At 45.5% G+C, this 23340-nt stretch overlaps 1 protein-coding gene across 1 annotated transcript; it reads left to right on the top strand.

The window, feature by feature from the left end:
* Positions 1-1052: 1052 nt before the first annotated feature.
* Positions 1053-22107, top strand: syt17 (synaptotagmin XVII). Its single transcript, XM_062532693.1, has 8 exons — positions 1053-1357; positions 3869-3886; positions 6937-7085; positions 10714-10868; positions 11229-11848; positions 13257-13377; positions 14343-14498; positions 19685-22107. The coding sequence occupies exons 1-8, from the start codon at positions 1343-1345 to the stop codon at positions 19879-19881; spliced, it is 1431 nt and encodes a 476-aa protein (XP_062388677.1). The 5' UTR covers positions 1053-1342; the 3' UTR covers positions 19882-22107.
* Positions 22108-23340: the final 1233 nt, after the last annotated feature.

Here is a 23340-nt window from a genome sequence, read left to right as displayed (position 1 = left end):
ACTTTTCTTACTCTTTCTCATTGATTCTCCTACTACCTCATTTGTCCTCCCCTATGTGCACAATAGCATGTGTGTGTGTGAGAGAGAGAGTGCGTCTGCACTTGTTGTTGAATGTGTGTCTCTATCAATGCCACAATGTGCCCTCCTTCTCTGTATGAGTGCTTGTCTTTGTCATTCTCTCTCTCTCTCTCTCCCTCTCTCTTCCCTCTCTCCCTCTCTTCCCTGAGTACTCCAGGCACACAGGTGGCCTCGTGGACCCTGACTCAGCTCGTAAACGCCCTGCATAACATGTTGCTGTGGCAGCAATTACTCTCCCCACCTGCCGCCAGGCCGCCATACCCACCCACCCCCACCCTTCTCCTCCACCCGCCCATCCCCCCCCCACCACTGCCGCCCGTCCCTGCCTCCATCTCTGAGAGCGATGGAACAACAAGTGGCTGTATGGTCGCCAGTCAGGTGTCTGCTGCTGCTTCTGCTGCTGTGAAGCGACTGACTGTGGAGGAGGAGGAGGAGGAGGAGGAGGAGGAGGGGGGGGGGGGGGGGGGGGTAACTGGGAAGAGGAGGAGAGGAAGAGAGAGAGGAAAGAGGGAGGCACGCATGACAGATCTGATACCCATCAGTGTTTCATCGAAACCTGGATGACTCACCAGGCAGGCTCTGATAGGAACACAGGACACAAGGCGGAGTGTGGGTCGGGGGGGGGAGAGGAGAGAGAGAGAGAGAGAGAGAGAGAGAGAGAGAGAGAGAGAGAGGAGGAGAGGGTTGTCATATACTCAGGGGAAAAAGAGCGTGCATCTTGTGTGTCATTTGTGGAGAGTGGGCCAGACAGAAGAGAGAGAGCAAGAGAGAGAGAGAGAGAGAGAGAGAGAGAGAGAGAGAGAGAGTAAGTGAGAGAGACTAAGCTTTTGGGTGGGTGGGGTTGAAGATGGAGGGAAGGAGGGGGGATAGACAGATAGAGAGAGGAAGGGAGTGTGAGAGAGAGAGTGAGTGAGGGAGGGAGTGAGTGAGAGAGGTTTGTTGTATTGTTGTTGTTGTTGAATGTTGCTGTTTTAATTTGGGAGAGGAAGCCAGTCTTCCCCTTTGGAATGGATTTTCCTCGGAGGGTTGGGACGAAGAGCAGCCTGGGGAACAGCTAAACCACTCACTCCCGTCACGTCTGAGAGGCATCCTCTTCCTCTCGCTTTCTTCCCATCCCTCTTTCTCTCTTTCTCTTTCTCTGTGTTCCCTCGTTTTCTCCCCCTCCTCCTGTGGTTCTGGATGAGACTGAAGTGGTACTGGCAGTAGAAGAGGTGGCATGAGGCTCTGCATGGACGCTGAGAGGGTGGGAAGAGACTAAGGAAGGATGGCTTACACACAGGTAAGCCCCGCTGACTGTTTTTACACTAGAAACCTGCCGAGCAGTGTACACACAGAGACACACACACACACACACAACCACACACTCAGAGACACATGACAGACATATGCACAGTCTGTAAAACAACAAAGACTAAATGATTGTGTCAAATGGATATTGGGGTACTGAGAACCTATTTTAATTGACCTCGTTTGCAATTCTGACCCAGCTCATATTCCCTTTTCCTTGCTAACATTGTTACTGCTCCATAGTTCAAGGCCATAGATGGCAAAATGTTTGTCTCATTAGCTCTCTTAATGAGCTGTCACTGCTTTCAAAAGCAACGGATATGTCATCTCAGTTCCAAACTCTATTCTAACGTCCATACTATTCAGAGGTTTATAAAAGTATCTCTTTTTGGCGCATATTTTCAACCATCTGTTATTGTATGGAAATAACTGACAACCAGAGTGTGCACTAAAAACAATTGAATCGTTAAATCCTATAGGCTACCGCACATTAAATTGCTCACTAAGCGCCGCCGTGTACTGCTCTCTCGTGCCGTATATTAGAGTACGCTTTGATGAAACCTGTTCCTGTGACTACTCGCTGGGCTATTCAACAGGTGTAGGATTACAAACAGACCTCCGTGACTGAAGGAGAACGAGATCATTAGCTAATAGAGAATAATTCAATTCTGGATGTTTTTCTTATCAGATTTGTATCGGCGTCGTGAATAAGAAAGCTTTCAGAGCCCCTCTCCGAACCTGCACAGAAAACCTCAGGACCAATTTTCATTTATTCTATCAAGGGTTGTATATCCTCCCTCTATTATCCGACTGTGTAAAGCGTGTGCATTCCCCAAGAATAGACACAGTCTAATAAGTGTATGTGTATGTGTTTGAGGTGTTTGAGTTGTTTGAGGTATATACGCTGAGTTTTTGTGTTCTAAGTGTCTTGGAAAGGCTTGTAAGTGGATTTGAATTATGGATGCAAGTCAGTGTGTTTGTGTGTGTGTGTGTGTGTGTGTGTGTGTGTGTGTGCCTTTTGTGCGAGTATGTTTGAGTGTGAGTAGTGTGCATACTGTATGTGTGTGCATAATTGTTTTTATGTGTATGTTAGACAGCAATTGTTAAATGAAATGTATGTGAGTGTGTGTGTGTGTGTGTGTGTGTGTGTGTGTGAGTGTGCGGACTAGAGATGTGGTTGCGTTGGCCATGTGCTCTGCTGGGCTTTGGTTGGTGACCCTGGTGCGTCATCGTGCCACACAGCCCAGCCACAAGCAGAGAGAGGGCGGGGGGGGGGGGGGGGGTGCAGGAGGGCGGCGCTCATATCACTGTTGCCGTGGTTACAGCCACAGCTAATTGCAAAGAAAACATCGAGACTGGTGATGAGGAGCACAGAGGCCAGGGCTCGTGTAGCACACACACACACACACACACACACACACACACACACACACACACACACTCATACACACAAACACACACACAGACACATTTCTATCTTTCTATCTTTCTATTTCTCTGTCTCTCTTTCACATACAGAAACAGTTCCTTTCTCTTTCTCTCAATCTCTCTCTTTCCAACACACACACAGACACATAGCATTTTTGTCGCTTTATTGTATACCTCGTCTCTGTCACTCGTGCCCAGACGGAAATGCGTCCACATATAAGGCTCACATCAGCACACAACAGGAACTAGTGAAACACAACATGGGTGTTAGATGGTGCTGTTTTTCCATTCACACACACTGGATGGAGGGGGTGTGTGATAAAAGACCTGACAGGATATGGCCGCAGAAGAAGCAGCTATAATGTCGCTGACTTTTGTGAACACAGGATCAGACTCTAGGTAGATTGGGTTAATGGGGTCAGTTTTGCATGTGTCTATATTGCATAGGCGCGCATGTGTGTGTGTGTGTGTGTGTGTGTGTAAGAGAGAGAGAGAGAGAGAGAGAGAGAGAGAGAGAGAGAGAGAGAGAGAGAATTTACCATGATATCAACATTCTGAATAGAGGTGAGAACACAGCTCATTGGGAGTTCACCTGTCACACCAGACCCGAAATCACCTCATTTAAAAAAACATCAGGATGGAATACAAAGGCGAGACAAAAAGCCATAACTGCCTTAGAGACCTTAACTGCAAAAGTGGCTGTGGCATAATTGTGATGCATTTTGTCTTGGATTTTGTCTTCTGTTGATCTATTAGCCTTGTACCACACACACACATCGCTTTGTGAATTGTTGCTCTAATAGGACACAATATATATAACAAGACTTAGGCTACTGTTTTTCATCTTGCTATACAGGAAATTACATTTTCTGGCACTAAGATGAACATATTGTAGCCTATGTGGCATCACAATGACATTATTTGATAAACTGATCATTCATAAAATTATGCTTTACTAGCTGTATGACTACTGACCTTTTTGTGTGTTTTCCTCAAACTAAACTTTTATGGTTTCTGTTGCCCTCTTCCTGCCTTCCCATGATCCTCTGCTGCTCTGCACCGGTGAAAAGGGCAGTTGGAACCCATCAATGAGGTAGGCTATGTGACTTTTTTTGCATAATGCAGATTTCATGGATAGTTTTCTGTCACATTCATCTGCAGAATGACGTTTATGCTGGCACACAAGCAATGGCCCAAAATGTTATTATATTCAGCACAGACAATAATGCTAAATATCCAGCTGTGCATATTTGCTTCAATCAAAATGTTGGTGTTCGGTTCATAGGCTACTTACTTGTCAAGTTGTTCAGTGTTATTTCTCTTATTCTGCACACACAGTCCAATCAGATGTGTGAAACTATCATCTCCACTGGATTGAGTCATCAACCAATCCAGTGGCAACAAATCACCTGCTGCCTCCCGCCTCCTCTCCTCCACCGTGTCCTCAACATACTATCGGGACACGGACCAGGGGGGTATTCCATCAAGCGAGCTAACCGTAAATCGCGGCTAACTTTGATAAGCCTCGCTAATTTTAGAGAGAGCTCGGTTCCATTACTCCCGCTAACAGGAATCTCAGCTGAGTTGCTGGGGTAACATATGCTTCTGAACTAACCTGGTCGGTGGCAGGCTAACTGCCGAGCTAAATTAATCTGTGTTGCAAATAAAAAACACCAGTCGGAAAACGAGTCCCAAACCGTTGGTTCCGTCAACCTGTGCTTTCGTCACCTGTAGCCTACAACTTAAAAAATAGAAGGAGAAACTTTTTTCCGACAGTGTTGCAAGCATTGATTAAGGCTACCTATCCACTAGTTTAAATGAATTTCTGAAAATTATGCAACTTACATTGTTTGAACTTGATATGTGTGTGGCCCAAGGAATCTTGCGGCTCTACGCAACGTACGTCTTTCGTGGTGTCATGCGCAGCGTGACAGGAGAACAATCTAGGCATGTTTTGCGTGTTCTCGGGTTCGGTTCCCATGCGATGAATTTACATAGATTAACACATTAATATTGCCATGTTTAGTTATACTCTTTAATGAAAGGCATCATTATTAAGGGTCATATACAGTAGCTTCAGTGACAGTAGGCAGGCTGTCAGTGTGCTATACACGATGCAAGGCAAGCCTATAGCCTAATTCTGTAAAGGCTATAATAATTAAAACCGCTTCATATAGTCTAATTAATTATGCATGTAGTTCGGATATCAAACCAACTGTATTACAGAAATTAAATATGAAATGACATATTGAAAGCCAATATTGCATTTCAGATAGGCTAATTATATTTCACAAACACTTTGGCAGAACTATGCTTATGGGAGACAATAGGCTAGGTTTTCTCCCAATACTCCCAGGACAATATATAGGCTACCAATTTATTTTATGACCACCGAAAAAATATTTCAGAGTGAACCCTTTTAATTTACAAACGTAGGTTATCTTTATTGTTGAATAGCCTATGCCAAAGTTGTTTTGAGTTTAAATAGCCTGCTTATTCACTCGTTTTGTTCAGAGTGAAGACAATCAAAGTCCCAATTCAAACCATCATAATTAACTGTTTAGCGATTTACAGTAGGCTAGGCCTACGATTTCGTTATTCTCCTTTTTAGGCAACTACTGTATCTATGTTTTTCTCTCGTGTTCAATTTGATTACTTCCGATGAAAATCCTGTAGATGGCGCTTGTAAATCGAACTGAAATCTTCTAGTTTGCCTTAATTTTACGACATGCATCCTCTTTTCGTCAATCTTTGGTTTTGGTCTACTTTTCTACCTCGTGCACGAGCAGACATGAAGCTGATTTTAGCCTCGTTTGAATAAACGAGGGCAAGATGCAGCTAACTTGAGTTAATGGAACGGCTTTAGCTTCAAGTGGAAGTCTACACTAGTTCAAGCCAGGCTATTTCTGTTGAGCGCCGCCTTGTTTAGCGAGGTTGATGGAATACCCCCCAGTTTGGCTGACAATTCATTATTTAACAACAAAGTCCAGCCCACGCTGATATTCTCATCAGGGGGCAGGCAGGTTTGTGTGGTTTTGAGGGCAATCATGTCACCTCTCGCCGCACAACCCCCCCTCCCCATCTCTGATTGAAGTCTCTCAGGCATAAAAACACGGTTCTGTTTTAAACATGGTTGTGAGGTTCCTGTGGATTCCTCAAGGCTCAGAACGAGTCACGACCATCCAATCAGCATTCGAAAAAATGTTTTTGTCGTCTGAATGATTTCTGTTCCCTAATCAGCAGGGTATAAAATTGCTTCAGAATAAGTTTGGCTTTCCTTCGGTTTTTTGTGATGGCCTCTACAAATGCTAATGCTCGGTCAAATATTTGACTGGATATTCCGTGCGATGTTTGGACGTGCGCCTCAGCATCAGCAAGCGGTGTCGTGTATGACGGGATGGGCCTATGGAGGCACAGTTTGAGTTGTGTTGACGCACAGCATATGAGTCACTCAATTTACTACTCGCTCACTGTGGAGGGAGGTCTGCCTTTTCCTCTGCATCAGTCGAGCCTAATGTATTTTTTAACACGCTGAAGGTATTGTTGGAAAATCGTTGCTGCTTTCATAGTGACATGAGGTAATTTACAGAAATGCTTTCATGTGCACGGATTGCTGAACGATCTCAGCCCCTTATCTTAAGGCGGTTGCTATTGAAACCAGGCCACAGTCCCTGATGAGAAAGAACTAGGGCCTATTTTTCTGCTAGGAGTAATACTATATATTTATATAGTAGCCTAGTTATAGTAGTGTATCATTCTGTGATATACTGCAATAGGCCTACCTCTATATCCTTGCCCTCTGTAGTGTTCCTATACAGTCTTATAGTGCTTCTAATCTATAGTAGGCCTATGCCCAAAAATAGCCTGCTATAATACTCTTGAAATGAATGTGTTGGAGACAACACAAACTGTGTTGTCCCTATCTGGACATAGAGATACAGTAGGCCTATGTTAAAAACAACACTAGTTGTGTTGTTTTCATCAATACATTTGTTTTAAGAGTGAACATTCCCATGAAGTCTTAGAATTCATATAATATTTTATCCCAAAATACTATAGAATTCCAATAGTTCTATGTTAGGGGTGTCCCTCTGGTCCTCACTAACTGTAACGCTGCACCCCTCTCTCCTTGTGCTGTTTTAGGGGGTCCTGTCCAGGCTAACTGACCTGCTGCTCTGTCGCTGGTCCTGCCGCTCATGTTGGCAGTGGTGCTGGGAGTGCAGCTGCTGCCAGCCCAGCGATGAGGAGGTGGAGATCCTTGGACCCTTCCCGGCACAGACCCCCTCTTGGCTGTGAGTATCCTAGCTGTCCTCAGCACTGGGAGATGAGGATTATGTAGCCTCCATTAAGTATTCCTTCAAAAAAAATGACTGCCATGATTATGTTCTCTATCACATATTTGTGTAGATGACTGACTAGAAATATAGACCAGTCCAGCGTGTAAGGGTTCTTGACAGTTTAGTTAAAATTCTGCCAAAAGTCACAGTCAATTGTTACGTTGAGAATTTATCAGGTACTTACATACATCTCATGATATATCAAGCTGTAACATTCATGACCTACTATAAAGCTAGAGAAAACTCAAACATCTCTTCTTTTAACAGCTTTCTTTTTACTGAAATGCAGTGTTGCACCAGATATACTGGTCCAGTGGTACTGGTATCTGGTAAAGTTTTCAACAAATGCAAAAGTTCATATTTGACCTCTACTAAGCACTCAAATTAATATAGACCTTTTACAAGAATCAAATCATCACTTGATGGTCTTCTGGGCCCCCCGACCGTCGACTTTAAGACAGCACTACAACTGTCGACTTCAAGACATCTAACCCTAGCCCTACCCCTGACCTTTGCACCCTCCAGGCATCGCTGCCTTGAAGTCGACGGTGGGGATCCAAGAGCCCATAGATCCAAATTATCCTAGGTGTGTAAACAGCGCCCTCTGTTGGTTGCTCAGTTCCACCTGCGCATAGAATAGGGAGAATAGAATTTCTGTTGTCCGTTTGAAATCAAATCCAGATGACACAAATGGTATGTGACCTTTGTGATATGGCATAGGAGTGTGTGTGTGTGTGTGTGTGTGTGTGTGTGTGTGTGTGTGTGTGTGTGTGTGTGTGTCTCTGTGTGTGTGTCTGTGTGTGTGTGTGTGTGTGTGTCTGTGTGTGTGTGCGTGTGAGTATGGCACAAAAGGGGAGTATTTGGGTATATACACACACACATACAGTAGAGTATGTGTATGTGTTGGCACTTCCTTGTGAATAATTTACTCAGTAAATTTGAGTGTGTGTGTGTGTGTGTGTCTCCTTACACCTTGTGTATATGAATGTGTGTGTGTGTGTGTGTGTGTGTGTGTGTGTGTGTGTGTGTGTGTGTGTGTGTGTGTGTGTGTGTGTGTGTGTGTGTGTGTGTGTCTACTCTGAATGAGAGTTGTTAATCACTTACCCATCAGGCTTCAGCTGAGCATACTCAGAGTCTAATGAGACACTTTTCACACTGAAGTGACCGCTGCCAAGAGATTCTGCCCATTACATTTGTTTGTTTGTTTGTTTGTTTGTTTGTGTGTGTGTGTGTGTGTGTGTGTGTGTGTGTGTGTGTGTGAGAGAGAGAGAGAGAGAGAGAGAGAGAGGGGAAGCAGAGAAAATGCACAAACAAGCACTTTACTACCCCTTACAGAGTCCTATTTAGACAGCAATGCTGGCTCTGATGATGTTGCGCTACCTCAAACAGTTTGCTCAGAACCTCCCTTGTTAACGTTACTTCCTCACAAACCTTTGTTCTGGTTTCACACGTTGAGTGTTTTTTGAGAAAGCAGTGGGGAGTTGAGCTTGTTTAGCTGCAGTCAAGGCCATCCATTTGAAGAGGAGTATACACTGGCAAATTCAAAAAGGAAGACAGCGAGACAGAGAGGAGAGGATAATGTGTTTGATAATACGCCGGCTGGAGGGGAGGGATCTCACCTCATTACAGCCGCGCTGTGCTGGGCTACGAATATCACGCCCAGCCTTAATGACATCACCCCGAAAAACAAAGCAGGTTGGCGGCGGGGGTCAGCCGAAGCACAGAGGCAGAGGCAGAGGGAGATGACCGTATTCCAGCACCACCCACCACGCAGAAAAAAGGGCAGAAAATACAGTAATAAAGAGGAAAGCAAACATAGGCTGTGGGACAGAATGTCAATCATTTTCCCCCTGCCGTCTGTGAAATTGTTGCTTATGAACGGGAGATCTCTCGTGTGGACGTCGAGTTTCGGAATCGGCGAGATGACCCACGGCCGGGGTCTCGGAGGAGAGTGTGTGGGATTATGTCACGGGGTTTGGCGAGCTGAGGTCAGCGGTCATGTTCGTCACCGCGTGGTGCGTCCAGAGGTTCAGCGGGTGCCGCGGTCAGTCCGTGAAGGTCGTGTTGTGTGTTTAACGGGCAGGGTCTTGGGGCTCCTGAGGACAGGACGGCGTTGCGTTGCGCCTTCAGTTTGTGGTTGGCGGCGTAACGCGCAGCGGTAGGCATTGTCATCACACCACACCCAACAGGATATTACACAGCTGTGCCACACCAACTTAACACAGACACAACCATAGCTACGGTGTCAACACACACACACACACACACACACACACACACACAGAAACACACAGAAACACACACGCCATCATCATCAAGTCATACTCACACAGCAGATGCACAGGCACACCCCTGACATAGACGCACACACACGCACGCACACGCACGCACACATACACGCGCGCGCACACAGCCGCACACACACACACACACACTCTGACGTAACAGTTATTTCTGAAATCCTTCTGGAATATCCCATTCATGGTCATGCTGAGTTCAAAATGAATGATCAAATAGTTTTTCCACAGTGATTATTTTCCTCTGTGTCCACGCCGTCAGTAATATGTGAGTGCTCTGGTCTATCAGCCCTTGGCATCGGGTCCCTCTCTGTCTCTGTGCCAGTCCCGTCCACCTCCCAAGCCCTCCACCGCTCCCCTGCCTGCACTGGCCATGTGTTTTAGATTCCGAGGTTGCCGTAGCAACTATCTCCCTGTGAGCTGTAGCCATGGACACAAGGGGTCCTTGATGATTCCCAAGGGATGACTGGGAATTAGGCTTCCAGCAAGAAACCCTGGGCAGGCTTCTACCCCCATGCTGAGAGAGAAGCAAATAACTAGAAATAATATATAAAAAAAGAGCATGAAATAAGAAGGCTGAGTTGTACCAGATATTGTGTAATATCAGGCATTAAAATTAATCCGAATTTAATAAACCCTCCAATTCCCTAGGAATTATTCACGCCCCCAGCATAGGTTTTGAGCCGACAGTTTTCATAAGTAGTGAATCTATGTATTTTAGTGCATTACACCACAGTGTGGACTTTTTGCAGAGCATTTTCATTCTCCACACTAGATGTAGTTGCAACACGTTGTCCTTCTCAAGCCCATCGTGAAAGTCATTTATTAGAGTCATTTTAGACAACAACCATCCCCGATATTGATTTGGCTACTGTAGTGGCAGATAGAGTCATCGCCATGGAATTAGATTGCCCCACTTGATTATGGGATTGTGAATTTACGGCAACATAAACATGCCCTGTCACTTCTCGAGACTCAGGAGATGTTTTTTTTACGGTGGGGAGTGGCTAATCCCCAAATCTAGATTCAGGACATTTCAGTGCCTTTTACATCCACTACTACACATAGCAAATGTCATTTACTCTGTCTCAAAGTATTTATACAGTAGGCTAAGTTCTTGCCTCACATTCAGCCACAACTGTCATCTCTGTGTAAGGTGGAAGTGTTTGAATAAGAATACATTTTTCATGCCCAATTAATGCTTTTTCCCCCTACCTCTTTATTTTATCGATACATTTATTCATCCTTAAATCTCAATATAAAAAAGTGTCTCTTGCTGTTTTTAGTGTCAACGACGATGATAAAGATGGGAACAATCACAGCATCATCCAGCGGTCCACTGGCAGCCCCATCCACAATAATGGCCACAGTAGCCCTGGTCAGAGGCGATCTAGCACAGAGATCACTCGCTCCACTCTGAGCTTGGCCCGTCAGCTCTCGAGTAAGTAAACCCACCCGCCTCAGATCCCCCTCAGAGAACCACCCAGACTCAGATCTTTTGTACTTGAAGTCCTTCTATCGCTGCTTTTCCGACAACAAAACATACGCTTGAAACTGTTTGTCTCGGTGGGGATGGTTTTATTGCCGTGGTACTTTTTACACATTTGTGTAAATATTCTGCTGTGAAAAAAAGCTGTTCCATTCCATTCTGTTCTATTGCATTCTTTATTGGTGTTGTCCTGTAGCCTGGTTAGCACCAGACCTTATCTCTATTTTCCAAAGGTTCATCTGTGTTCCCAGGCTGGTCGTCTTGGCCAAACTGCATTTTTAATTGACCTTAAATCATTACTCTCATGAATAGGTTTGGATGCCCGTAGACCCAGCTCTCCCTTGGTGGACGTAAAGCCCATTGAATTCTGGGCCATGGGCCCAAGGAAGGAGGTGGTGCAGCCTCTGCGGAAGCCCCCTCCGCCTGCGGACGACTACTTTCGAAAGCTCGAGCCGCGGCTGTACTCTTCCGACTCGTGTGGCGGCGACGACGTGGACTCGCTGACGGACGACGAGATTCTCCTGCGCTACCAGCTGGGCATGCTCCACTTCAGCACGCAGTTCGACCTCATCAACGGGCACCTGAGCGTGCGCGTGATCGAGGCCCGCGACCTCCCGCCGCCGGTCACGTGCGACGGCGCGCGCCAGGACATGGCGCACTCCAACCCCTACGTGAAGATGAGCCTGCTGCCCGACCACAAGAACTCGCGGCAGACGGGCGTCAAGCGCAAGACGCAGAACCCCGTGTTCGAGGAGCGCTTCACCTTCGAGCTGCCCTTCCTGGAGGCGCAGAGACGCACGCTGCTGCTCTCCGTCGTGGACTTCGACAAGTTCTCACGCCACTGCGTCATAGGGAAGGTGGCGCTGCCACTGAGCGAGGTGGACCTGGTCAAAGGGGGGCACTGGTGGAAGGCACTGGTGCCCAGCTCACAGGTACAGCCGCTCCACTCTTATCAATCCAATCCAATTCAATTCTACATTCTATTTATTTTCTATAATGCCAGTAGCAGAGTCCAAATCCCTTTTAAACAGTGGTGTAGTCTACGTGATACGCAGGGCTACGCAGTATACTCACCTAAAAAGCATCACCCTCCCAGTATACCCACTTAAAATAGGCAAGGATGGGTATTAACATTTGAGGATGATTACAGTATACCTAATTCAGCAAACTAGACTACACTGCCTTGAAATAACAGGATACCTTGACCAGAACACAAATCTTATGGGGGTGGGGGGGGGGGGGCATCTTTCTGAGAGCTATACCATTGAGTAAATTATTACCATAGAGTGCTTATGTTAATAATGTCATGTGTAAAACAAAAAATGGCTTAAAGATGAGATGTAATGTATGTAATGTAATGTAATGTGATGTGCTGTTTGATGCTGCAGTACGTATAATACCTGTCGATAGTGCAAATGTAGGAGAAAAAATGGATCCAGGGTGTGCCCCACTGTTGTGCTGATGTTTACAGAGCTTTGCTTGAACAACATCGTGTAAGCCCTACATCTGTTGTGACAAGCGTGGTTAAAGCTTTGGGGGGAAGAGGCATGTCCCCAATCAAATTTGTTGTGAAGTTCCAACAGCTGTTCATCCGTGGGTTTCCAAGGCTTCCAGTCTTCTATAGGCTGGTAGAGATTTAATGAGATTGTTAGACGAAATCAAGCACCTGTCCTCTAAATCCATTCAATCAGCTCAAAAGCAGAGACGTTTTACTCGGTGTTGACCTCTTTGTTCTTAATTGGGTGTTTTCGGTCCATCAATACTGGTCAGAGGCTTGATTCAAATAGGGTGAGGCAGTTCTCGTAAAGGCATTGAGTTCACAGAGAGCCCAGTGGTCCGAGCCAAATTCACGCTACTCGATTCCATGTGGAGGACTTTTCTTAGCAATACATTTGCTTGTGAATTCCGTAATTATGCCTTTGGGCAAGTTCTATATGGCCAAGTAAACAACTACATCATGGTCTCCCACCAAGCCATGTAATGCTTGAAAACAGACCTTCCTGGGAGTCATTTTAAGATGATGCTTTTCTCCTACTCTCCTGCTGCCTTTCTCCTGAACAGCTGCTACTTCTTTGTGTAAGGTATATAGAGAACCTCCTTTGGAACCGTGGGATGGCGTCTGCACAGAATAATAATGCTGCAACCCAATAATGCAAAATGGAATGGAATAATCTCGGACCACTTTAGCCTGAGTCATTCCGCCAGAACAGAAGAGAGACTCTCTGGCACTACTGCCTCCTTTGTTGAACTATGCAGCACAGATTAGATTAGGTTTTTTTGTGCCACGTGAGAATGAAACAAATGAGAAGTATATTCTCCTTGTGTTCTCCAACTGCTCAGAATGAAGTGGAGCTGGGTGAGCTGCTGCTGTCTCTGAACTACTTGCCCAGTGCTGGTCGCCTCAATCTTGACATCATTCGTGCCAAGCAGCTGCTTCAGACGGACATGTGCCAAGGCTCAGGTAACGTCTTCCCATCCCAACAGAATTTGAATTTGAATTTTCCCCTGGGGATCAATAAAGTATCTATCTATCTATCTATCTATCTGTCTCTATCTATCTATCTATCTATCTATATGTCTCTCTATCTATCTGTCTCTCTATCTATCTATCTATCTATCTATCTATCTATCAGACCACTGACTTCTACAGCACACTGCACAATGGGCAGTGCAGTCAATCATGGTCTTAAATGGATTTACGTACATTATTACATGTGTTTTGACTTAATCCGGTTCTTAATTTGGCTCTTCTAGGCCCAATCCCATTTCTCATTCTTACGCCTTCCCCCTTCCCTACCCATTGTCCCTCAAAACAGAATGGGGTTGAGAATATTCCCCTTGGAACTGAGACACCACTGTGAATTTACAGTGTGTGTGTGTGTGTGTGTGTGTGTGTGTGTGTGTGTGTGTGTGTGTGTGTGTGTGTGTGTGTGTGTGTGTGTGTGTGTACATAGTATATTCAGATAAATAGATGCAATTGTTCATTTCAATTAATTTTTTCCATTCACCCCAAAGTCAGATATGAATGTTAGTGGTGGGTTTAGGTAGAAACAGTAGAAAAATATATTTCCAGAGGGGACACTCCTGACCCTGTGGATTTCTGTGTGTTTAAGTATTTTGTATATTCAAAGGATATCACACTCTTCACACAATGTCAAGGTGTGAATGTTAGGCAGTTTATGATTCTTATTTTTCCCAAGAGTGACATGATACAATTCAAACTAGAGAAACGGCAAATAACTTCAGTTAGAACTATCAAAAGAGTCTTTTTAAATGTGCTATTTTCATATACAGTAGTCCATCATATCATTTTTTTAATATTCTAATAATTAATGCTGGTTAAATTCTGATGTTGACTGAAAAACAAAAATGTTCAGATATATTTTGCCAATTTCTAATATAATTTGTCCTCTCCCCCTCTCCCAGATCCCTTTGTTAAGGTGCAGTTGGTCACTGGCTTGAAGCTGGTGAAGACCAAGAAGACCTCATGCATGAGGGGCACCATTGACCCCTTCTACAACGAGTCCTTCAGCTTCCGCGTTCTCCAAGAGGACCTGAACGAGGTCAGCCTAGTGTTCACAGGTAAGTGACATCAAGTTTGCTCGTGTTTTGTATCTAGTGTCCGTCATTTGTTAAGTGGACAGTTGCATTAAAGTCATTTGGTTAAATGATCACAAAACGGTAGTCTATTGTGGACTATTATGCACAAAGCTCAAAATCTGTCACCAAACTTGTACCCCACGGATTAGTGACCCACCGAATTCCTACAAACCCGGACACACCCGCTAGCACAGAGGATCAAGGTCTCTGAGGACAATTTCCCATTCACTCAGGCCTCTCTGCCTCAGCCAACACATCGCCCTGCCATTAGTTAATTGGACCCCACAAGTGAGAACCATATTTCCATAACAGTTTAAGCCGTCCTGAGACCCTGGGAAAGCAATACTGGGCCAGGTCGGGATGTTCAGTGACAGAGCCTTTTACGGGGAGACACATTTCTGAAGTCCTCGCAATTAGAGCAATCTCTGAGGCGACCCCAGGGCTGCCACTCGGGTCCTCATTAAGGCCCATTTAAATGCTAGCTGCATTTACTTGATTAGCGGCGCTGCCAGTCAGGCCTGAACGGTGGCCGAGATCAAACCGAGTTAGCCGATGCGCCGGCACACGCTGGCATTTAGCGTGTTTTGGAGGAAAGGCGAGAGGAGACGCCACATCGCTCTCGCTTGTCACCCGGACGAGCGTGGCTCCTCGGTAATTGCGCGGGACCTCACGGTGACCTGAGTTCTTTAACCTCGCTTGACCTGACCTGAGGTAACCTCACCGCATGCATCTCAGCCACTGACACAGATGCCGTGTGAAACCTCGGCTCAACAGGCAGCACGGCTACAAAGCACTGGTGCTGTGTCTTAATGGAAATACCGAGGAGCGTTTTTGTGGACCGTCAACTCCGTGCTTTTTTATTGGCACAGCCAGGCAATCAACACAACATACCGAACAGAACTTTCATATTCTAAACCCAGATTCTCCAGCGTTCTCTCTGAAATGCCTGGTCTCCTCCATAGTCTGTTGCCTCTCTTCGGTCCACTCTCTTGCTGGATGGTGGACATTCGGGGCCCTCTGCCCACATTTCCTCTCTGAAGTGTCAGACTACAAAGGGCTTCAATCAGACTGCTGGGCGCTCTCCTCAACCCTGCTAGCCCTCTGCAGCTATATTTGTCTCTGTCTGTCTGTTTCTCTCCTCACTCAAACCTTTGGATCTTCCTGTTGGTTTCAATTATTCTCACTTCCCCGTCACTATATCCTTGCTATTTTTTTCTCCCTGTCCTCTGTTCTTGTACTGCATATCCATCACGCACCTCCCACTGTATTCTCCTGTTGGTCCCCCGGCTGTTTAACCCTGACATGAGCTTTTCTTATGGGATCTATTATCAGTTAAATCACCCAGCCGGCCCTTTATCTCCCTCTCTCTCTCTTTATCTCGCTCACCCTCTCCCTCTCTCTGTCTCTCTTTTGCTCTCTCTGTCTTTCTCTGTCTCTGTCTTTCTCTCTCTCTCTATCTCTCACTCTCTGTCTTTCTCTGTCTCTGCCATTCTCTCTCTCTCTCTCTCTATCTCTCGCTCTGTCTCTCTCTGCCATTCTCTCTCTCTCTCTATCTCTCGCTCTCTGTCTCTCTCTCTGTCTCTGCCATTCTCTCTCTCTCTTTCTCTTTCCCCCCTTTCCCCCCATATGTCTATCTTTGCTCTCTTTCCATTCTGTGTTCCAACAGTAGCTGTGCACCTGTAAAGGTAATGGGGTTTATTAGTGCCTTTTTTGGGCCCCATCACGCCCGGTCTGTAGTCCTGAATGGAAACAGATCTCCTCTTGACAGGCCTCCGAAACCTGGCTCTCATCAGAGCACCCTCGCCGTTCGGGTCACGCTCCTCGTCGCTCTTGTCAAGGCAATTTCAGATCAGCTGCAACGATACACTGGAGGATGTGAGCCAGCTCCGACAGGACGCGATCGACAGCGATACTTCATCATTCACAAACGGGGTCGTCGGTTGTGTGGGAGGGAGGGGAGGGGATGATGTCAGGTGTTGTTATCATACCTGGAAGTGAGGATGCTGGGTCTATTCAGCTGGCATGAACAAAGACAGTTGAGTTGAGTGAAGTCGAGTCGAGGTTGACTCATAGAGGCTCAAAAAGACCTGCTTTGTCTCAGTTCCCATAATAATACCTGAGTGAGGCCGTCATATCTGCTATCCTCCTCGTCCGTGTTTTGACAATACTTTGGATCCTGAGCAAGTACAAAATCATGTCCCAGTAGTACACATCTGTGCCTCTGTGTGGATGCATCAAATATGAATGAGCTAACTGCTAGGCAAAGACAGGAAGTGTGTACCCAGCCGGAAGAGAACAGCAGAGCCGGCCAGATGATATGAAGGGTTCACTGAACTGTAGGGGCTTTAGCTGAGGTCCCCCCTGGATGCTATAGACAATTGTGTAGCGCAAACAAGCTATTTAAAGGCAAGCATGAATTATGAAGAGGCTATAACAACTGCAAGCACAATTTCAGCTTGAACCAGACACAAGAATGTCATACAACATCATTTATGCCTGTCAGAATTTACCTTAAACATCAGATGGAGATCTAATATACTTGGCATACTTAGCCTTTAGCCTTGATTCAGAAAACATGGGGACAGCAAAAAGGGATGCTAGAGAACAGAGTGCCAATGTGCTGTTGGTTAGTCAAGTCAAAGCTCATTACTTTGAGCTGGGCTAGCGTGCAGTAGCCTGAAAGTTGTCTGTTCAGTTCCTGGCAACCACCGTTGTGCCCTTGAGCAAGGCACTTAACCCCAAAATTCCTCCGGGAACAATGTATGTAATCCCTTAGTAATATACTGTAGTTAACATATGTAAGTCACTTTGGACACAAAGTCTCTGCTAAATGCAATGTAATGTAATGTAATTCCCTTTTGGTAGAGAATACCCAGTTCAACACCTGTTCTGTATTGATCGAAATGCAAAAAGCTAGATCTCGTGAAGCACACCGATACCTGTGTCACCCCACACTGGTGCTTGGAGCTGCTGCGTGAGCTTTTTAACACCCCCACCCCCACCCCTCTCTCAGGGAGGCCCAAGGTGAAGCAGTCCTCGGCGCGTCACAGCAGGATCAACCTCTGGGTTTGAGTGCCCTAGTTGCCAGGCGACGGCATGATGGCAGCAGCGATGCCCAAGCTGTGAGGTCACCCACTAGAGGTGATGGGGCTTTGCTGGATTTAGCAGAGGTGGGAGTGGGGGGGGGGGGGGTGGAAGACACTTAAGGGGCCTCCCACTCTTATTGGAGGGATAGAAACAGGATAGAATCCACCTGCAGGTTTTTCCTCATCACACTGCCGCCAGACAGAACAGAGGAGGGCAGAGGAGGACAGGTGTCGTGAAGGTTAGCAAATCCTCAACCTTATTTACAGGCAACTTGATGAAATGAACAAGGCCTTTATCACCTGACCTTCATCCATTAGCTAAATTGGATTGGGGGAAAGACACAACAGTGGAAAAAAAGAATAGACATTGTTGGGCTTCTTTTACGGCTTTCTATTTTTCCACTTCATCACTTTCTTTCTCTCTCACTCTTTCCCTCTCTCTTTGTCTTTTAAAGGTCTTGGGCAATTATGGGAATTTGTGCTGTACTGAAAGAGATGTGGTCATGGATGGCTCGGTGTGAGACTGGGTCATGTTTGTGGAATTTTATGAGGTCTGCTGAGGGGCTAACTTGATGTCAGCCTTCTCACGCCTGCTCCTTCAGCCAAGACCTCCGGTTTTTATTTTGTCCTATCTGTCCTATCTATTACTGCAGCTTCTTTGTGTGAATTTATGTTCAGTGACATTATTTCAGTATTTCTAAAAATGTACTTTTTTCCCTGTGAATAACATTGATAAGTTTCAGATACTTTCATCAAGCTTTTTAATCAGCCTTCACTGACTATAGCTGTTGTCAGTCTGCTAATGATCAGTGGAGCATTGCCTATTTACTTTGTGGATATACTGTATACTGCATATGCCAGCCCAGCTTTTTACTGAAGCCAGTTCAAACTTCACGGTCCTTTCAGAATCTTGTACAGATAAGCTTGGTATTCCTCTCTAACTAACTAGCTGGCTGGGTCTGTACTTGCCTTTTTGTCCTAATTTGGTTAGCACCTCTCCCAATAGCCCTTAAAAAGATGATGGTGAAATTAGTAATTTGCCATTTGCCAACATCTAATGATCGGAGTTTGTATAGTCAAAGTGTCTCAGACCGTATAACAAGGCTGAATGAAATTGCTTTCCTTCAAGTTCAGTGTCCAAACATACTCTAAAAGACAACTGACAAGTATGGCTCTCTCTAGTGCCTCTGAAAGTTGTGAGGATCGGAGGGGGAGGTTCGCTCTCCTCATCCACGGCAGGAATTAAAGGTGCTTCTTTTCTCTCTTGACAATGGTGGTGGTGTTTGTAATCCATGTCAGGTCATCTGTTGATGTGCCCCTGTAACCTACAGTATGGGCTCTTCTCAACCGTCTCTCCTTGGTCCTCGATCCTCGGTCCTCCGGCTCGTAATGAACACTAGATAGACTATCCCATTGTTGCCGCCCCATCATTCTTTATAGATCAGTGGGAACGAGCCAGAGGATCGAGGACCGAGGAGAGAGGGTTAAGAAGAGCCCCGTGTTGTCTTGACCGCGTGGCTCCGCCCTGCACTCACCCAGACTCAAACCTGCAAACAGCCGCACTTCAGATTGGGAGTCGAGCATGCTAGCAATTGAGCTAAAAGCCCAGGCAGCTAGCTCTTCCACTAACACGACTCTTAAGGTGTCGAGAGGGAAGGTTTACACCACGTACATACTGCACAGCTGTGTACGAGCTGGATACCGTTGCACACCCCCAGGAACTTGGGGCTTGTCACTCACTTCACAGCGTTGGCATGGATTATAAGTGGGATATGTGCCATATGCTTCCTCCTCAAGTCAGTTGTGATCTCTTTGGCCCCAGCTGTGGTGCAACTGGCTGGGGCACCTGCACCTTATGCCGGCGACCCGGGTTCAATTCCCACCCTGTGGTGCTTTCCAGATCCTATCCTGACTCTCTCCCTCTCACTTCCTGTGATTCTCCACTGTCCTATCTCAATAAAAGGCATAAAAAAGCCCAAAACTGTGATCTCCTCCATAGCAACGTAACATAGAGAAATACATCTTTAACCTTTGGTTTCTTCCTTCTCTTGTCTTTGTCTCTCTCCTCTCCGCCCATCACAGTCTATGGCCACAATGTGAAGAGCAGCAATGACTTTGTGGGCCGCATCGTGATTGGCCAGTTCTCCACGGGCCCTCCAGAGACCGCCCACTGGCGCCGGCTGTTGGAGTCCCAGCGCACCCCCGTGGAGCAGTGGCACAGCCTCCGCTCGCGCGCCGAGTGTGACCGCGTCTCCCCCGCCTCGCTCGAGGTCACATGATGACGGTTCCGGTCTCGGGATTGGTGGAGAAAGTGTGAAGGTGCAAAATAAATGTCATGTCGAGATAAAGTTGTAGATCTTAAATGCCTAAAATGCTGAGCGAGTAAGTTTTGAGGATAGGCCTACTGACGTTTACATCCAGCAACCCAGTAGGGAGGTGGTGAGACAAGCCCAGCTTGTGAAGAGATAGATGTTTTTAAAAAAATAATTGGATTATTTATCTCTTTAAAATGCTTGGATTGCTGCGTCTCACCCAGATGAGCTGCTCTTAGAGGCTTCCATGCCTTCAAGCAATACAATTGGGTATAAATATGTCAGAAAATGATCGTTAAAGGCCTTCGAATGTTGCCTCTCGGATGATACAGTGTCAGATGCTGCCTATCCGCATTTTCCTTTTATCACATTGATACAAACAGACATGCACATTTCACACATAACTGCTTAATAATCATTTTATTTTTTTAAAAGGTAGATTAAGGACAGCAATGTAAATGTTTATAAGTATAAATCACAAATGTGGTTTTGTAGTTTATTTTTACTGGTGTTCCATCTCATTTAATTCGCGCCAAAGGTTATTTGTTTTGTCTCGACCTAAACTGTTAACATTGCCGCCTTTTGTTTTCCTGTGAATACAGCCCTGAGCTGAACTTTGTGTTAATACATGTGTGTGTACTTTGTGTGTGTATATACCTGTGTGTGTGCGTGTGTGTGTGTGTGTGTGTCTGTGTGTGTGTGTGTGTGTGTGTGTGTGTGTATGTGTGTGTGGGTTTGTGTGTTCCTCCTTGAAATATTAGCACTTTGGAATGGTTTGAACACCATATTCAGTATGTATTTAGTGAAAAGGAAAGATTGAAACCCTTTGAATTAGATCTCCTTTCAAACGAGTGGACACAGTGCTTACACAGTGTTTGAAATGGGCTACTTGCTGAAAGTACTGAAAAGCAATCACTCCCCCCTTTGGCCTATGTCACAAAAGTAGTTGGTCTACCCAGAAAACCAGTTCACACAGTGTAGTTTGCTTGTGTTTTTTGACTCAAAGTCACAGCGTCTTGTTTATCTTCTCCTCTCCTCTGGACACACATGTACATCTTTGGGGAAAAGAGTCTGTTGTGTTTTTATGGGAGCACTGTCAGTTATGTGTCAGTGTCCATCAGTGTGTTTTTAGAAGCATCACGGTCTGTGTTTACCTAAAAAGGCTTTTCCCATGTGATCTGTACCATGTGACCTGTATGTGCCTAGTTGTGAATTGTCTCTGATGCAGAATCAATTATATGATTCTGCCAAACTTCAATATTAGTTTAGACGACTAAACAGTGAAACTAAATATATAACACAGTGAGAGAAGAAAAATGAAAATTAAACTGTGCCAGTGAAGATATTTATTTATTTATTTAGATAGATGGTACATATGCATATATACTTATAGAATACTTGCTTAACTACTTACCTCTACAAATATAAAGAATATATATGACTTTTATGGTGTGCAATGGATATAAATTGAACAAATGAATGTTGTTTCAGTTAGATCTTGTAAAGAAATATACTTTATGGACAACCTAAATGAAAAAAGACTAGAGTGAAGCTGATGGAACTTCCTCATTGACTATCAGCCTATCATTGACTGTATAAATAGGGGCAAGTGGAACATGGCAACAACAGCAAGTGGAACATGGCAGTGCAACACTGTAGAACCAAAACACAAAAGGAGACGATTCCATCGGGAATGCTCCGTGAGAATATCTTTTGCTGTCACCATACATGAAATGCTGCTGTGCTCCTGACCATAGTTTTGCTACACATAACATGTGCACAGTTAATTCTTTAGCCTCTTGGGCTGTGCTAGGGACCTATGCTCTTGCATATATACTGTAAACTACAGCTCCCATCAACCCTGTCTTCAGAGTCAGCAGTATCCCTTTAAATCTATACCAATAGTGTAACTTGTCCACACCACCAAATCTCTGCTCCAGGAGAGCATATGGACTTTTATTTTTATATACCTTACGGCCATGTCGGGTGTGTTGAAGTGGTCCTTGTCAATGCGCTTACATTTTTTTTGTCTCTGTGTGTATGTTTATATGTCAATGTGTGCACACTCTGTGGATATGTCTGATCTGGTTTTTAAATGTATAAATTAAGATTATGGTGGTTGTCCTGATTTGATTTACTTCAGAGCAGTCTTTATTAAAAGATGTATTAACAGATTCAAGGGTGTGTTTCATTCCATAACAAACATTGTGAATTATTGCTCTTTTATAATGAAAACAGCATTCTACAATTCCTTTCGGTGATGGGTCTAATTTAAAATACTGTTTTATATTTAAAAGTTTCACAACAGTGTGTGCTAGAAGTTATTTTATGAGCAAATACCAGGCTGGCAATAACAAATTGGTCCAAAAATAGCGGCGGGTTGCTTAAGGTAAAATGTAATGAATGTAACATTGTCCTCCAGCACACTATGACACAAACTCCATTCAACACAGCTCAGCACAGACCTCCCTACAATCATTCCACATAAACCAGTCAAGATGTTTCCAAACTCAAGCCGTGCCTGTTTCGAAAGGAAACATTAATTAATTGCACAAACTTTTTGGACCAGAAGAACCGTCTCTCTCTCTCCAGCAGTGCTTGTTGGTGGACTAATGTTCTGCAACCCACCCAACCACCCACCCACCCCCAAAGGCAGTCCCAGTCGCTGATTAGTCACTTAATTGCTTTCTTCAGTGGCACAGGAACAGCTTAACATCGCTGCAGGGGGCAGCACGTCCAGGTCAAACAGAGCCAGGGTACAGAGACTTGTTTGTGTGTGTGTGTGTGTCAGTAAGTGGCTAGGAGTGTATGTGTGAGTCAGTCACAGTGTGTGTGTGTGTGTGTGTGTGTTTGTGTGAGAAAGAACATATGCATTTGTGCCTGTTCACATATACTGTATGTGTGTGCTTGAACCTGTGCGTGTGCGTGAATATGTGATTTTGCCTGTTTCGTGTATGCGTGTCGTGTATGTTTGAACTGCACACACACGCAAGTATGAAAGAGTGAGTGAGTGCATGCTGCACACACATCGGGGGCCCGTGCAGCGCTGCTCATAACTCAGACTCATCCTGGAACATCGCTGTTGACATTTCAGAGCTCGCCGTTTCATCACAAAGGAATGCCCATGCAGACGCGTCCACCGCCGGGCTCGCAGCCATCATCGTCCCAGGGTGGAATTCCCTCCTGAGGAGGCTCCGCTAAAGCGTCCCAGCTGAGGCAGGCCAAGGCAGGCACGCGGCCCCGTGCCACCGCCGGAGACGAGAAGTCTCTTGCGGTGTGTTGTCACTGGAGCGTCCCGGGCCCGGGCGAACAGAAAAAAAAAAAACGGAGCGAAAGTGGTCCCCTGCCACTCTTAAGGTCTGAGCTTCAGCTGGGACGACATTACCCTTCGATTTTTCGCTTTGTCTCTCTGCCACCATCCAAAAC

The sequence above is a fragment of the Sardina pilchardus genome, chromosome 3 (assembly GCF_963854185.1).
Source record: "Sardina pilchardus chromosome 3, fSarPil1.1, whole genome shotgun sequence".
Taxonomy (NCBI): Eukaryota; Metazoa; Chordata; class Actinopteri; order Clupeiformes; family Clupeidae; genus Sardina; species Sardina pilchardus.
This window is presented reverse-complemented; position numbering and strand designations above follow the sequence as displayed.

Excerpts from the sequence above, each read along its gene's own strand:
- syt17 (XM_062532693.1), top strand. Across the intron at positions 7,086-10,713 it reads GCACAGACCCCCTCTTGGCT|TGTCAACGACGATGATAAAG; the intron begins GTGAGTATCCTA and ends TGCTGTTTTTAG. Across the intron at positions 13,378-14,342 it reads GGACATGTGCCAAGGCTCAG|ATCCCTTTGTTAAGGTGCAG; the intron begins GTAACGTCTTCC and ends CCCCTCTCCCAG.